The 16,360-nt window shown below is 34.9% G+C and overlaps 1 protein-coding gene across 1 annotated transcript; it reads right to left on the reverse strand.

The window, feature by feature from the left end:
• Positions 1-5,604: 5,604 nt before the first annotated feature.
• LOC110924752 lies at positions 5,605-6,111 on the reverse strand. Its single transcript, XM_022168745.1, has one exon. It carries the CDS (start codon positions 6,109-6,111, stop codon positions 5,605-5,607), a length of 507 nt encoding a protein of 168 aa, XP_022024437.1.
• Positions 6,112-16,360: the final 10,249 nt, after the last annotated feature.

Here is a 16,360-nt window from a genome sequence, read left to right on the forward strand (position 1 = left end):
GCTAACAAAAATTAATAAGGCTATTGTCCCAAAAACATTTTTGTTGGTAACTAGGGTTGGGAGGCACCAAAGTGAAAATGCGAAAAGGGAAGACCGAGAAGCTCAATTGTCCAATAGGCGATAGATCTTCCATTTCTTTCGTTGTTACCCAAATTCTGTTTTAGGAAATTTAACTTCGAAGTCATCATTGTGGTTTATCACTTTATCATCTATCACAGTTTCTCTTCTTTTCTTTATCGCACATTGTAGAATCATTAGCGATTCATCAATCGTTCTTCTAATGTTTTTTGTGCTTCGCTAATTTGTTTCGCAGCCAAAATGCTCTTTAAAACCCATTGCCTCACTGTCATGAATCTATGATGTCGATTTGTGCGTAGGGAATTTTGTACATGTATAACTATAATCTAAGGGTTAGCGGTGTGACATCTGTGTCACTTCAACCATCAAACAAATACCAAACCAATGAAATATTATATTTCATACTTGGGATTTGTATAAACATGTGTATCAGTTGCACATATCAGCTCTTGTTCGATTTCGGGCTCTAAATCGCTTTTCTGGAAGGTTATACGCGCACTGATGCGTAAATATAACCAGTTTAACGCAACAAACACTCCGGAATAGTGACATAGGCTTAACATACCTTAAATAACCTTTACATAACTTAGAAATAAGTTTTGGAAGGTTTGGTGTGCCGAAATCAAGTTTATTCGCTTACAGGGACTAAATATGACAAACTGCGAAAGTATGCCAATTTGAACTGTAACGAACATTCCGGAACATGATCATAAGTTAAAAACACCCTAAATATCCTTTACATAGCTTAGAAATAGGCTTTGAGGTGTTCGGTGTGCTAAAATAAACTTTATGCTCATTCAGGGACCAAAAGCGTCAAAAAGTGCATAAGTTTGCATTTTCGCGCATAACTTACATTCTGAATTCTCCCGGACATCCAAAAATTTATGTAAGCATTAAAATATTTTATTTTAGTGTTTGGCATGAGAAAAATCCATTCATCGCGCAATTTAGATCGTTTTTCGCGCTTATGCGCATTCCGTCGTAATTAAGCAAACATCGCGATCATACGACCAAACGAACCGACATCCGGCATATTTTTTAGCATGTTTCATGTCCACAATGTTTAAGCATCATTTTAGGGCCTTAAAGTTGGCTTAACGGGCCTTAAACATGTCAGAAATGGCTTTAAACACCAACAGGGACTGAAACTGCAATTTCTGAAACTTATGTGCAGATCAGATGGCTCAGGCGGCCCGAGTAAGCCCCCATAAAACCTTACGCGGCCCGCGAGAGCATGTTAGATATGCAAAAATCAGTTTTTCCAGCTGTTATACTCTTGTAACCCACTTGCAAATGGTTTTGGGGCATTTCTATGGGCTCTAATGGTTTAGTAAAACTATGGGCACAAGTGTAAGGTTGAGATCAAAGATCGGATATTGACAAACGATCTTAACGGCTCTCCGAAAACTATAAATACCCCATCCCATTCACTTGCAAAACCCACTTGATTTCTGAGATTTCTCTAAGTTGGGGTGTTTGATCACCTCATACCTGAGAATACTTGGAAAATCAATCTTGCGGGGACCCTTTGTAAGTATTCTTTCGCTTTTTTCATTCGTTTTTGCGTTAAAGTCAAACTGCGTTTGACTTTCTGCATTGACCGGTTTATGGTCAACGCGAAGTTCGTTTGAACTTCATAACGTGAGCGTAATCACGATGGTTATAGTCCCTAGTGACTATACCTACTGATTACCACGTTATCTAGGCTCAGTGACGAGTCGTAGTTTCGGCCAAAATGCGTTTTCTCACGTATTTTGTAACCAAACTACTCTAGGGTATTAAAACTGTTTGTTTTAACACCAAACCTGTTTTCTAACTTTACTAAACATGTTCTAGCATGTTTAGCTCGTCGCTTTTAGAATTGTGCTTGTTTAGGGTCGTAAAGGTAAGCGATCTAATCAATCGCTTATACTTTCGAACCCGACCCATTTGGTCGATCTTTAGGATCCGACCAAACGCTTTAGGTGACCATAGTTGTATAGGGAATAACCTTCCGAGGTTATACCTTATGGTAACGTCGTTTAAGTAGTTGTTTGATAAGTAGATTATATGCCTTAGGAAAATTACCAAAATGCCCTTTTTACGCATAAATTCATTTTAAGCATATGTAACCTAAATTTTGACATCTAAACTGATTAGGCAACTATATTAGACATGTTGAGGCATATTTTACTTATCATAGGGCTAGTTAAGCGGTCCGAACGCGTTTTACGCGAATGACGCGTTAAAGTAGCATAAGCTACCTAAACGGGTCGTAATGGGTCGTAAGCACTTAGGTTAGGTTTCATTTTAGTATGTGGGCTTTGTTTAACCATATCATATGATTTCCAATACTCATTTGGTTTACGAAACCTCATACTATCCAATTCCCCGATTTAGGTCCGGTTATTTATGTAGTTATCTATATAGGGTGTCGTTTGATTCCGTGATCCCTCTAGCTTTGCTTGGTTGTTGTTCAAGACTTCTAAGCACCCTCAAGTGAGTACATAGTACCCCTCTTTTACTGTTTTTCAAACATTTTGGAGTGAAACACATGTGCCTATTTGTTACTTTCATGCTTTCCATGTTTTCATAACTTATACTTGCTATGTTCATTAGTACACTATTAGTACATGATTTCATTATGTTTTGCTATGTATGTTTACTTAACATGCTAGCACATTGTTTTACATTACATTTCTTTTGCTATGTATGTTTACTTAACATGCTAGCACATTGTTTTACATTACATTTCTTTTGCTATGTATGTTTACTTAACATGCTAGCACATTGTTTTACATGACTTTTCTACTTTGTATGTTAACTTAGCATACTTAGTACATTTGATTTACATTTACCTTTTCATGCTATGTATGTTCATTTAGTCCATACTTAGTACATTCACATCACATCACATGCTTACATTCGGTATAACATTTGGTTTGTTTAACGATTCTTTATTACATTCATTAACATTAGCTACGCCGCTCGGTAGTAAGTAATGGTACCATAGGACTTGACAAATCCCGTTCCTGACATCCTAGGTTTGTTTGGGTGTAAGGAATGACTGAATCCGAAAACATTTTCACTTTGATAACCTTTACTCTAAGGTTATCATGCTGTCTCAAGGCTTGAATGTATGCGTTTAACATACCGCATAAGTGTTTGTATCAGTATAGCATGCATTTCCACAAAACATAACTTTGATTTAAACCAAGTTTTACTTCAATACTTTGTTTTGTGCATTTTTCACCTATGGTTTAGTTGATGCATTTCACTAGCCATACATATCATTTTGGTTACACATTACATGATTTACACTTGGACATAAACATTTGACATATTATTCAATACATTTGGCAATTGGTTTAAACATAGACATTTGACATTGGTGATTGGTTTGGGTAAGTGATTTAAGTAACGAGGCGTGTGTAATATGATACAAGCATGGTGGATACGCCGCTGGTACTTCCTATATATAAGTGTTTGTATGATATTACATATCGCAGCATTGTTTAAATCATTTTAGTTTAGACATATTTTTCACAAGACATTGTTTTACAAACAACTTATTTTATACAAACTCATTTTTACTTGGTTATTCATTTAACCTTACGTTACTCTTTGACATATCATCTACCTTATTATCGCTTTTCAAACGTTTTATAAAAGCAAACACTTAAACTGGAATCATGACAAGTTTTCATTAAACATTTTCTTAAACCTAAGTCATGAATCCTATTTTCACAAAACCTATGTACTCGCCGGAATTTTTATGCTAATGTATTTTCACATGTGTTTCAGGTACAATAATTGATGATATTTGATGATGATATTGATGCATGCTCACATAGGATTGGACGAGGCCTTAGTGACAATAAAAGATGCAAGACTAGATAATGATGTTATATTTCTTTGCTTGTTTTGACATTGTAACTCAGTTAATCAATAAAACAAAATTTCAAATTTCCATGTGTTATGAAACAATGATTCTGTTACAACACTCCCCGACGTTTCCGCCATATTTTGTTGTTTTACGTGGTCGGGGTGTGACAAGCGGAGTGGGGCGGTAAACCCACTCGGTACCGCACCCACATCCACCGCCAACATAGTTTACCGATCAATGTTACCGAAATGGGGGGGGGGATTCGGTGAAGGTTTATCGACTCGGTGAGAGGGAAGGAAAGGGGGAGAGAGAGGGTGTGTGGTGGGGTCCATTTCTTCTCAACCAATCACACATGTTTCCTTTTTTTAAATAGTTTACCTAAACCCCATTAGGTAAACCACCGTCAACGTTTTTGAACATTAGTTAAACAATTTAGGTGAATTGACGTGGCACTGTCTGATTGGATGAATGGGGAGTTTACCTATTCCAAATAGGTAACCACTCCCTTCACCCTAATCTATCAAAACACATGTCAAAGTCGTTTACGATACTAAAATACTTTATTTGAATACAATTCTACTTTCAATAAAACTTATCAGAATGTTGAGAAAAAAAATTAAATGCACGTGTGCATTTAGAATTTAAAAAAAAAGTTGACAAAAAAACTATTGAATCTAATCAAGGGAGGCTTAGATGGTATGCGGGGAGGACTTCTGCACAGGGTCTGTGATTTCGCATGGCATATAGTTTTAAAAAAATCTGATATATATATGTTAATATTTTTAAAATAGTTAACTCATACCAATTTCAAGTGAGACTCATTTGCAAATCATTTTTTTATGGTTTAGACTTTAGAATTTATCCCACTAGTTTAATAAAGCTCATTACTAATTGAAAACGAAGTCTTAGATAATATAAAATGTGAAGAGTTGATCCACCAATTTGCTATGAAGATTGCAAGGAGGGCTGCACGAATCATTGGTTAGCTATTAGTTTATTAGTTATTACGGTATGTAATATAACTCATTTGAATACTATAATTTTCTCATTTTTTTCGTAATTGCATCGTTTATCGAATACTACGGTTTTGTCATTTTCGTAATTGCATTATTTATCGTTAAGGCATAAGAGCACAATTTTCGAGTTCGAACAGGGTACATAAATTCTTAGAGACGCCATTGAATGTAATCTAATCTAATACTAAGGCTACAGGGTGTGGTATAAAGCCCATAGGGGCTTCATCACGACACCTCAGCGCCACCTCACCGCCACGTCACACAGAGGGCTTTAAAGCCGCTTCCTTTAACTTGCATGCAATGGTTTAAAGCCACCATCATCATTACCTAATTCTTTTTTTATTTAAATTTAAACATTATTTAATTTTGATATATTAATTCAAAACTCATAATTTAAATAAAAAAAAAAGAAAATGCCATAATTTAAATAAAAAAATACAATGTCATAATTTAAATAAAAAAATACAATGTCACTAAAAAAATCACCCGTCGTCTTCGTCGTCTCCTCCTTGTTCATGATAAAACCATAGGTGCTCGGTCAGATCAGCTCGAAGGTTATGGTGTGTGTCCCTGTCACGTATCCTCGCTCTGATAACTTCCTTGTCAGCGTATGTGAGTAGTGGGTTCGTCGATTGGTTACTTTCATCATAACTTTCTCCACAAAACACTCTGTCCAAGTCCTCCAATATCTCGACGGTGGGCAATGATAGACCATCTCATTTTTAACACACTGAAAGCCCGCTCAACATCTTTTCTTGCGGACTCTTGTTTCTTCTTGTAATACATTCTTTTCTCGTCATCTGGCCACGAAAGAGTTTTCACAAACGTTGCCCACTCCGGATAAATACCGTCTGTGAGATAGTACCCATACTTATACTCCACGTTGTTTTCATAGAATGAAGTATCTGGTGCAACACCATCTATGACATGGTCTAAAAGATTCGAAGATTGTAAAACTGCGATGTCATTGTTCGCACCCGCTATGCCAAAGTACGCATGCCAAATCCATAAATCTTGATACGCGACCGCTTGTAATATTAGGGTAGGACCATCGTGGTCACTACGATGGTGTTGCTCTTTCCAAGCAGTTGGACATGTCGCCCATGTGACAACCGATAATTTACGGCTCTTAGTTACGCGCAAAACGAACATTAGGATGATTATAAGTATAGTTTAAGACGCAAATTAACTTAATTAGGCTTTTGTAGTGCAAAACGCCATATTTTACTATATACCATTCAACTTAGAAACGACAAAAAATCCAAACATCAAAGATTCCAATCGATGTTTCTTTGAGATACACTTTTTTCTCGGTAAAGTTTCACTCAATGTGATGGGCAAAATCCTTATGTGGGGATATTTTCCATCTCACTGAGAAAAATATTATTGAGTTTATCCTCAATATAAACGCCAAAACATACAAAAACCACAAATTGCAAACGTCGTTTCTTGGAGATTCAGTTTTGTTCTCAATAAAGTTTCACTGAATGGGGTGGACAACATTTTTAGATATCTTTCTTAACTGAGGATTAACAATGTTGTCCATCTCATTCAGCAAAATACTATTGAGTTTAGCATGACCAAATTAGAGGTTTAAGGTACTTTTATATAGTAAAAGGTGTTCTTTTTTTTGGCATTTGGTTTGTGTGTCCGATCTTATATTGTTTGTTATGTAACATCCAAGTAACATGTTATGAACAATAATTAGAAAAAAAGATGGGAAAAAAATAGAAATATGCTATATAAGAGATATAAAACGCCAAATTCCAATTTGTGTGTGTTCTGCAAAAAATAAAAAAAAATACAAAAATGCCAAACTACTCTCCGCTTGCTCTCGAAGACCGTGTTGATTTTCTTTTAATTATGGCCTTTTTGCATGTCGATGTGTAGTGTCCGTAGCCTTTGCAATTCGGACACTGTCTTTCTTTGGCCCCTGGTTCGACATTGATTTCGTTTTTTCAATTGCTACCTCCTGTTTAGATTTCAGGTGCTTCCGACATCCAGAACCTTTCGACTTATACCCAACAGGGACTCTTATCGGATTCTTGTCGTTTTTATATTGACCGGTTATCTCCGCAAATCTATCCCTAGTACTAGCGGGAGGAGCAACAATCTGTATATCTTGAACCTTCTTCATATAAGATTGAACATGATCCTTGTATAAGGATAGCTCCTCCTTATTACCAGATAAATGGTTCAAAGTATACTCCATTGAAAAAAATAATTTCTCGCATCATACTTTGCACATCGGGATCAAGCTTTGTCATATATTCACGACTAATAGAGTATTCGGGGGAGTAGTTTGGGGAAGCCTCTTTACACCATCTATTTAAAATGTATTGTTTTGGAAATTTCCTAATGTCCAAACTTCTCAAAACATAGAATATATGTCTACATAGCAAACTAAACTGCTCAAAACGCCTGCATGAGCAATTGCTTGTGCAATCAGACTTACAGTACATTACCTGAAAAAATGCCAAAAACAATCTCTATACGCCATGCAGAGAATGTTTGTATAAAAAACAAATAAAAAAAACACAACAACTGGATAAAAACACAAATTAAATGTTATAATAGAATATGATAAACACCATATAAAAAACGCCATTGTTTACCTCAAATAAGGATGTACAAGGCTGCTGGAAATCATTTATGTAAAACTTAACAAACCCATCGGGCTGATCTTCGTAACATTGGTTTATGCAATCCGCAATTCCGGCTCAACTTGAACGTCGCAAAAAATATTTTTCGTGTATATGAAATGGGGAGGATGAGGGGTTAGGCTTACCGAAGTGAAAAAGATCCTTGCTCCGCCGGCTGCCGGAGCTGAAACACCACCGCCGGTGTCAATACTTCTTGCCGGGAAAAAGGTGCTACCTCCACCACCGCAATCCTCCCTCACCACCTCCCGCACACCCCCACCTACCTCTGCCGTCGCCGACCACCGTTCCTCTACTTAATCTTCAAACCCCATCAGGTATTTTTCACCACGATTTCCTTTTTTCATACTTCACAACTTCTTCATTATACTCTGTGACAACTGGCCAAAACCGGTAATTTCCGTACTATTTTATTAATTATTTATCCTTGCAATTATGTGCTTAAACGTCCAATATTCGTGCATGTTTTATACCTCCAATATTGCATTGTGCGTTACATTAAGCGTTGCGTTAGAAAGACTAGTAAACTCACCGGTAAGACACACTGTGTCAGCACTTCCGCAGAAAGCAGTCAGACAATAGATTTAGGGCCTAGGAGTAGGTCCAACATCAAAAACACATTAAAACCAAGTGTGGATACAAGGGTTAACATATACACTTTCCGGAAACTAAACTATGCACTAAAAGACACCGAAACTCACTTTAAATGCTGAATTCTGCAGAAAATCAGCTAAAAAAGCAATTTAACACCAATATATTACGCAAAATTGATGTTTTAGTGTCCAGAATAACTTACAAAGTGTTGGGAATTGAAACTGTCACAAAAGGTGCTTCATACCTAGTAAAACTGCGCAATTTAATACTTTAACGAACCATTAACAAACGAATAACCGGAAACTATCCAAAACATCAAAATTAAACTAGAAGCATTGTTTTTATGATATTAAGCTAGTATTCACCTTAAAAATCATAAAAACACCTAAACACACTTAAACAAACCTAAACCTTCTAGTTTACACTTTAAACCTCAACTTTCAAATTTTTACATAATACCCCCCCTTATGTTGTAACCGGCCCAAGTGGACCCCACACCCACTTTCACTTAAAATTATTAGTCTTGTGTATTCTTGATATGGAACATATAACCTTATGGATAAAGAAAATGTTGGAAATTATAATTAGTAACCAAAAGACCTTCACTTATCATTTTCACCATTCAAAACCTCATCTTCTTCTTCTTCTTCTTCTTCTCTTCTTCTTACCTACGGCCACACCTCCATCCCCACACACCTTCATTTTCAAACATCTTACAACCATTCCAAGCATGAAAAAAGGTGTATGAAGATGATCTAAGGGAGCTACAAGTGCTAGAAGTTGAAGGACCATCTAGTGGAGCTTTTAACCTCTCATTTACATCATTCTTCATCTTCTTCTTTGTTGTGCCACTTCCCTAGCCACTAGAGCTAGTAGTAAGCATGCTAAACTCTATTTTAGTTCATATTAATGTTATGTACAAGTCACACCATCTAAGAAACTAAACTTTAAAAGATGAAAATGTAAAGATCTAACATAACCATGAAGAAAACAAGTGATTTTAGTGGTTTTTGGTGTATGTGATGAAGTTGTTGTTGTTGAATCTTATGTGTATGTTTAGATCTAGTATGTTAAGCTTGTTAGAAGCTTAGATCTAACAAGTTTAAGCATGGATCTTGAAAGATCCATGGTTAAACTTGAAGATGAACTTGTGAAACACTTATGTGAACTTGAAAGATGATTTTGAAACATGATCTTGTATTCTTGAACTCACAAAGTGTATGTAAAACTAACTTTTGAAACTAAAATTCATGAAAAATTTGTTATAAATTCATCAAGAGGCTTGTTTATGTAAGATTCAAGATTGTTAAGTATGGATCGTGAAAGATCCATGATGCAACATGGTTTTAAACATAAAGAACTTTTTAATGAACATAAAAATGGTTTTTGAACATGATTTTCAAGACTTTGAAACCATAAAACTCATGGATGGATTAGTTAGTAACTTAAAGTTTCATAAAAAGTTTGTTTAAAATTTACAAGAACATTTGATTTGGGAAGATCATGGTATGTAAAGTGCAGATCTAAAAGACTACACATTATTAACAAAAATCAAGTTCACCATAATGTTTTACGGGAAGAAATTAGTGTAGGTTATTTGTGAAAATTGTTGGAAATTGTTTTCGGTGATGAAAAGAAAATAAACACATGTTTTGAAAACATGGGAAACCTCCATTTTTAGGGGAAACCATGTCAAAATTTTTATAAAATTTTGACACTTAGAAAAATATAAGTTTTGATGAAACTTATTCCCCAAAAATTCATTTAAAAATATTTATCAAGGTGTCCTAATTTATGTACAAATTACAAGCTAAGAAATAAGAATTTCTTCAAGTTAAAATCAATATTAAGTATGTATATTTTTAGGAAAAATATATGTATTTAGTGATCACCACATTTTGTGCTAAGTGTATATTATGTGTATTATATGTAGTAGTGTATTAGGATGATGAAAATACACTAAGTACTCCCAAGGAGTATCACCAACAAAAAACACATAAAAATACATGACACATACCCAATATTACTCATGCAAAATAATCCATAAAAGGGATATGGACAAACACAAGAAAATATATTTGCATAAATATATTGGACGATTCGGACAATGGACACCTTGGACAAAATATATAAATATTCCGGAAATTTAACTCGTATCTTGACAAATTTGGTAAACGATACTCTCAAAACCGAACAAACGACAAAGTACGTATTTTTACAATTATCATGAAAATATATCATATTTTGTCAACTTGAAAATATATTATTTGAAAATATATTATTTTGGAGTGTAAGGAAATATATATTTTCATAAACAACTCAAAATTATATTATTTCGGTGGAAGCTAAAAATGTATATTTTCTAACTTTGAACTTAAAAATAGATTATTTTTAAGATATATGATACATACATATTTTACCAAGTCAAATTATAGATATTTTTTCTATAAAATTTTCTTAAAAAATTTATATATTTTAAGCGTATAAAAATGGTGATTTTAATAATGCAAAAACAATATTCCGGAAAATTACACCTAAATTAAGTATGAAATAGTTAATAAATACAAGAAAATACGTATTCCTATACGTATAAATACATACCGACGCGACATACACTTCCAACACTTGGTAAAATGCCCATAAACAAGTATTATGCATAAATATGAGAATGCAAAATAACATACTCAAAATACAAGTATACTTACCTAAGTATACTTACACAAAATAATATTGAAAATATTATGTAACAAATTACTTATACTTATTTTTGGGAAAATAATATAAGTAACATATTTGGAACAAGTTAAAAATATAGATTATTTTTAACACCTATCATTTGTCAAACATTACATAAACAAATATAGTTTCGGGAGTAAAATAAATATTCACAAGCAGACAACACCGAATTCAAAGTATGATGACGCGGCAAACGGGCGAGACCCGACAAACAAGGGCACGACCCTCACAAATGTTGAACATACAAAAGACGAATGCATAAACTTAAGATGGTGACTTGTACTTGTGTGTTACAACTCTAGTGATTAACGTACATAGTACACATATAGGCTACGAGGCCTACAAAACACGTCGGTGAAGTTTACGACACAAGTTACGCAAAACCGTGTTTTCGATTTATAACTTTCGGGGGTGAAATACATGTCAACTTGGATATGATTCAGCTAAGGAATGAACTATTAGATCATGTGAGCATAGGCTGAAACTGAAGTGCCATTAATCCTTTTAAGGACCACAAAACAAAGGTTAGATCTAATGGGTACGGGCGAGCCCCGCTCACGGTCCATGGGTGACCACTTAGAGTGCTATTATGTCCCAGTCAAGGTGATTCGACACTAAAAATCGTCTACTCGAGTTGAGTACTTCCTATGTCGTCACATATATTAATGTCCTTGCAAAACATTAATGATCAAAATGTTCATAGACGCTTTACATACCTATTTTCAACACTGGAACTTTCAAATGTTTTTGAGATTCATTTGGTGCACATAAATTTAAAACGCATGAACTCGCTCAACTTTTGTTGATGTTTTCAACTTGCATGTACTTCAAGGAAATAGATGGATCTTGGTGCCAACGTTACTTTCAAGCTTTTGAGTTTCATGTCTCGATAACATCCACTTTTGGAGGGTTTGATTCATATATCTCATCCTTGATGAGATATAGGATGCAAAGCCTCATGAATCTAAACTTTTGTTAAATAAGTCCTTTATGGAACTTTAGAACTTGTGCTGGTTTGTAACTTAAACTAAATACTTGTGATGGTTTAAAACTTAAACAACTTGTGGTTTGTAATGTTTTGAAACTTATGAATGGATGGACATCATTTGATTTAATCATGTAGTTGTTTGTTATGATCGAATGCAATGAAAACTGATCAAGTCACACGTATACGGTTCCGCAAAAGTCAGGGTGTGACATACTCACAGATGAAAGAGTGGTGGTGGAGGGGAATTGGATGAGGGGAAAATGAAAGAGATCTGAGATTGATTTTTGAAGATCAGGGGAAGATGAGGGGAGATAAAAAAGATTTGAGATTGATTTTGAATGATAGAGAGAGAAAGTGACCTTATATAGCCCTCGAAATTGCAAAATGTCAGTGTTGGTTAATTTACAAAAATACCCCTCAAATATAATAACATGTTTAATGAGGTGTCAAATTTTTATTGGTTAATATTGGTTCCTACGGTTCTCGCAACTCGGCTTGGTTCTCGATTGAACCGGGTCCTATATATATATATATATATATATATATATATAGTAGGAGCTGGGTAGAAAGTGGGTTTTTCCTAAAAAGTCTAGGAAGGAATCAGAATGCGACATGTGACATTGAAGATTTTTAACTAGAAGGGCAATTGTGTACTTTCACATTCTATTTTTATTTTTGGAATTTATCTTCATTAACTAACTATCCATGTCCATATTTTGTAACCATTTTTCTCCATGATTTTCTGAATAGTTTGTTTTCGAAATCTAAATCAATCGCATATTCCATTGTTCAGAAGATTACTGGAGATTATCAGCATGTTCTTGGTGCTGTGTTTTAACAGTTTACAGGGCTAAAGTCAATCTTTTTATAGATCCCATAATATAAAGGTGGTTTTGTAATTGGTAGATTACTGTTTTGTAATCTGCTTGCAGTTAAAACACAACGTCAAGAAATCCTCCAGCATTACCAGCATGGATGGTAAAACACAGCGTATGAATCTGCTTGCTGTTAAAACACAACTGTATGAATCTGAATGCTAAAACACGACTGTATGGATCTGTTTGCTGTTAAAACACAATTGTATGAATCTGAATGCTAAAACACAACTATATGAATCTGCTTGCTGTTAAAACACAACTGTATGAATCTGAATGCTAAAACACAACTGTATGAATCTGCTTGCTGTTAAAACACAACTGTATGAATCTGCTTGCTGTTAAAACACAACTGTATGAATCTGAATGCTAAAACACAACTGTATGAATCTGCTTGCTGTTAAAACACAACTATACGAATCTGAATGCTAAAACACAGCTGTATTAATTTGCTTGCTGTTAAAACACATCGTTAAAAAAACGGAGATGATACGAACAACATTTGAATGGTGATGATGAACTCGGAGATGGTGGAGATGGAGAAGTGTTTTAATTTGATCCGGTGCTCTCCGTCCTTTCTAAAGTTATCTTCTTCCATGATTGTAGTTATTTTTGGTAGGGATTGGGGTTTCGAAGATGGGTTTGGAGAGAGAGAGGGAAAATCACGTGAAATTAGGGACTGGGTTTGACTGACAGTTATCTAATTGATTTAAAACACGATATATTGACAAAATTGCCCCTAGTCTTTTAAAACAATGAATTAAATAAACTAAAAAATTACAAGATTGCCATTGACTTCATCTTAACCATTAAACACACCCATTGGATGGCCCAGATCGCTTCCTAGACTTTCTAGGAAAAACACACTTTCCGTAGGATCCCTACTCTATATATATATATATATATATATATATATATATAGGGTCGGGATTTAGAGAAAACAGTAGAAAGTGTGAGAACGATGAGAACGCTTATCAATCGTTCGATCAAAACAATATATGGACTAGATTGGAGCGGTGACATTTTCGTAAATAACATCAATTTTATATGTGGACGTGCTACAATAAGGGTAAAAGCGTCTTTTGACTACTCCAAACAAAACGCCATCTCATGAAAATAAAACGCCAAAACAAAAATCACACAGCATTCTGCTAAAAACGCCATTAGATATGAAACAACAAACTTAATTATAGTAAAATCCCCCCTAAAAAAACCGCAAAAAAATCCTATATATACAACAACTCCGACCTTCAATTAAAAAACACAAACAAAAACCCCAAACGTCATATTTAATATATACCATTCGACTGATAAACGCCAGAAAACCCAAAAATCAAATATATTGCTGTCAATAAAGTGTAGCTGTATGGTGTGGACAACATTTCCAGTTATCTTTCTTAACTAAGGATTAACAATGTTATCCAACACCATACAGCAACACTTTATTGATTTTAGCATGATCAAATTTACAGTTTTAAGATGGTTTATTTTGGGGCGTTCTTTTTCTCGGTAAAACGCCAAAAAAGATAACATTTTGGCTGAAAGGGTGTAAACTCAATAACATTTTGCTGCATGAGATGGACAAAAATTATAGAAAAAGAGGCTGATTTCATACGAAAGTCGAAACAGCCAGTGAAGATGCTTCAAAAGAAGAAAGAGACTGGTGACAGTGAAGATTTTGAAGATGAATATTTTTTTGTTTAATTTTCTTTTTCAGCTGATTGTTATTTAATTAACAACGCCATATCTAATAAAAACGACAAAAAGGCAAATGTCTTACACCTTTGGCGTTTATCAAAACATCATAAAATTACTTTGGACAAGTATTATAAAAAAACTTTTTTTTATGTATTCTTTTTTTATTTTCCTTTTGAGTTGATTGTTGAATAATAAAAACGCCACATATAATAAAAACGCCAAAGCAGCCAAAATGCTTGTTTAAACGATATCATCCCGTTAAACGCCCCCCCAAAACTCTAAAACTATAATAAAATTAGTTTGAAAAAGTATAATAAAAACCTAAAAAAATATAAAATAAAATATAAAATAAAATATAAAATATAAAAAACAAACTTTAAAATGTAATTAGAAACAGTAACTTCAAACAGAAAAACTGAAGATAGGGAAAACTTATTATATTGGAATCTAAAACGCCAAACTTGAAAGATGGGACATGTTACAGACTTCAGAGATAAAGCCTGTCAAAAACAGTAATTACAAACAGTAACTGAAAAGACGAATACTTTATTATAATAACGCACCGCCTAACTGTAGGTCCCTCGGAGGTTGAGGTTAAACCTTATCCTTGTTATGTTTAACACTCTAGCAAGTGCGGAATCCAAGCTAGAATGCAAACCGATAGTTTAGATGAGAACAAAAGCTACAAAGAGAAAGAGTAGACACACAAGATATCAAAGTTTTCCCTTGTATTTCAGTGGACACGGTTACAGCCCTTGACCAAACTGAAAATGCTCTCTACAAGACTTGGTTCACTCACATACACTGTCTAAGGACTTGCTAAGGACTTACTGTGAAGTGAAACCATACATGGTATATATATACCCATAACAGATTGCATGCTCGAAGGATAAGATAGTCTGGTCGAAGGATCATCTATCGACCAGAAATCTACCGAAGGATCCATACATACCTCGAAGGATGATATATCCTTCGAGGTCCATCTGTATCCATCGAAGGTTGTCTTTCGAGGTCATCGAAGGATATAAACCATCCTTCGATGACATCCTTCGAAGCAAACAAACTTACAACCTTAGTGTTTACTGTTTGGCCAAGTCAAACCAGGAGGATGGTTGACTTGGTCAAACTTACAATCAAACACATATACAAATCAACACAAAACGTAAACAAGACTAACAAAGACATCGTTTTATAACATTACAAAATACAGACAAAGTACAGACACAAGTGCACCAACAAACTCCCCCTTGGCTGTAGCTTTGTCTCGATCTTCGTGTCTTTAAGTCTCGGACGTCCTTTCAACTGTCAAATGATGCGATGACCATGCACTTCCCGCATTAACCAGTAGATTGAAGCAGTACAAGGCCATCTTCTGGAACTTCATTGCTTGTTCACGATCTCTAACCAGGTAGTTGATCTCGTGATCCTTAAGAACAATAATATCCGACCTGGACATGTTAGTAATCCACATCGGATCTATTATTCGAAAGTTCTCTTGACTATCTCGGAATAAGATCACGGCTTCTCCAGTATCCGCATCATAGACCCAGCAACGAAAGTTTCCTAGAAAGTCTGTCTTCATTTTCAACAAAGGTATCTTCTTCATCACTTTTGGAGGATCATAAACCAAACGATAGCGAGCAGTGTTAGTTTCTGGATCAAGCGTAAACCTGATCTGCTCGTATCGAGGAAACTGCGGCTTGTATAGAGGATCCTTCCAACCCCTTCTTCTTTCCAACCTGATCTTCTTTGCAAACAGATCCACCATCTTGTCTTCGACTCGGTTAATAACATCAAGTTGAGCCAAAACTGCAACATCATAGTACGGAAGTGAAAGAATGCTGAGAAGA

The sequence above is a fragment of the Helianthus annuus genome, chromosome 17, assembly GCF_002127325.2.
Source record: "Helianthus annuus cultivar XRQ/B chromosome 17, HanXRQr2.0-SUNRISE, whole genome shotgun sequence".
Classification (NCBI taxonomy): Eukaryota; Viridiplantae; Streptophyta; class Magnoliopsida; order Asterales; family Asteraceae; genus Helianthus; species Helianthus annuus.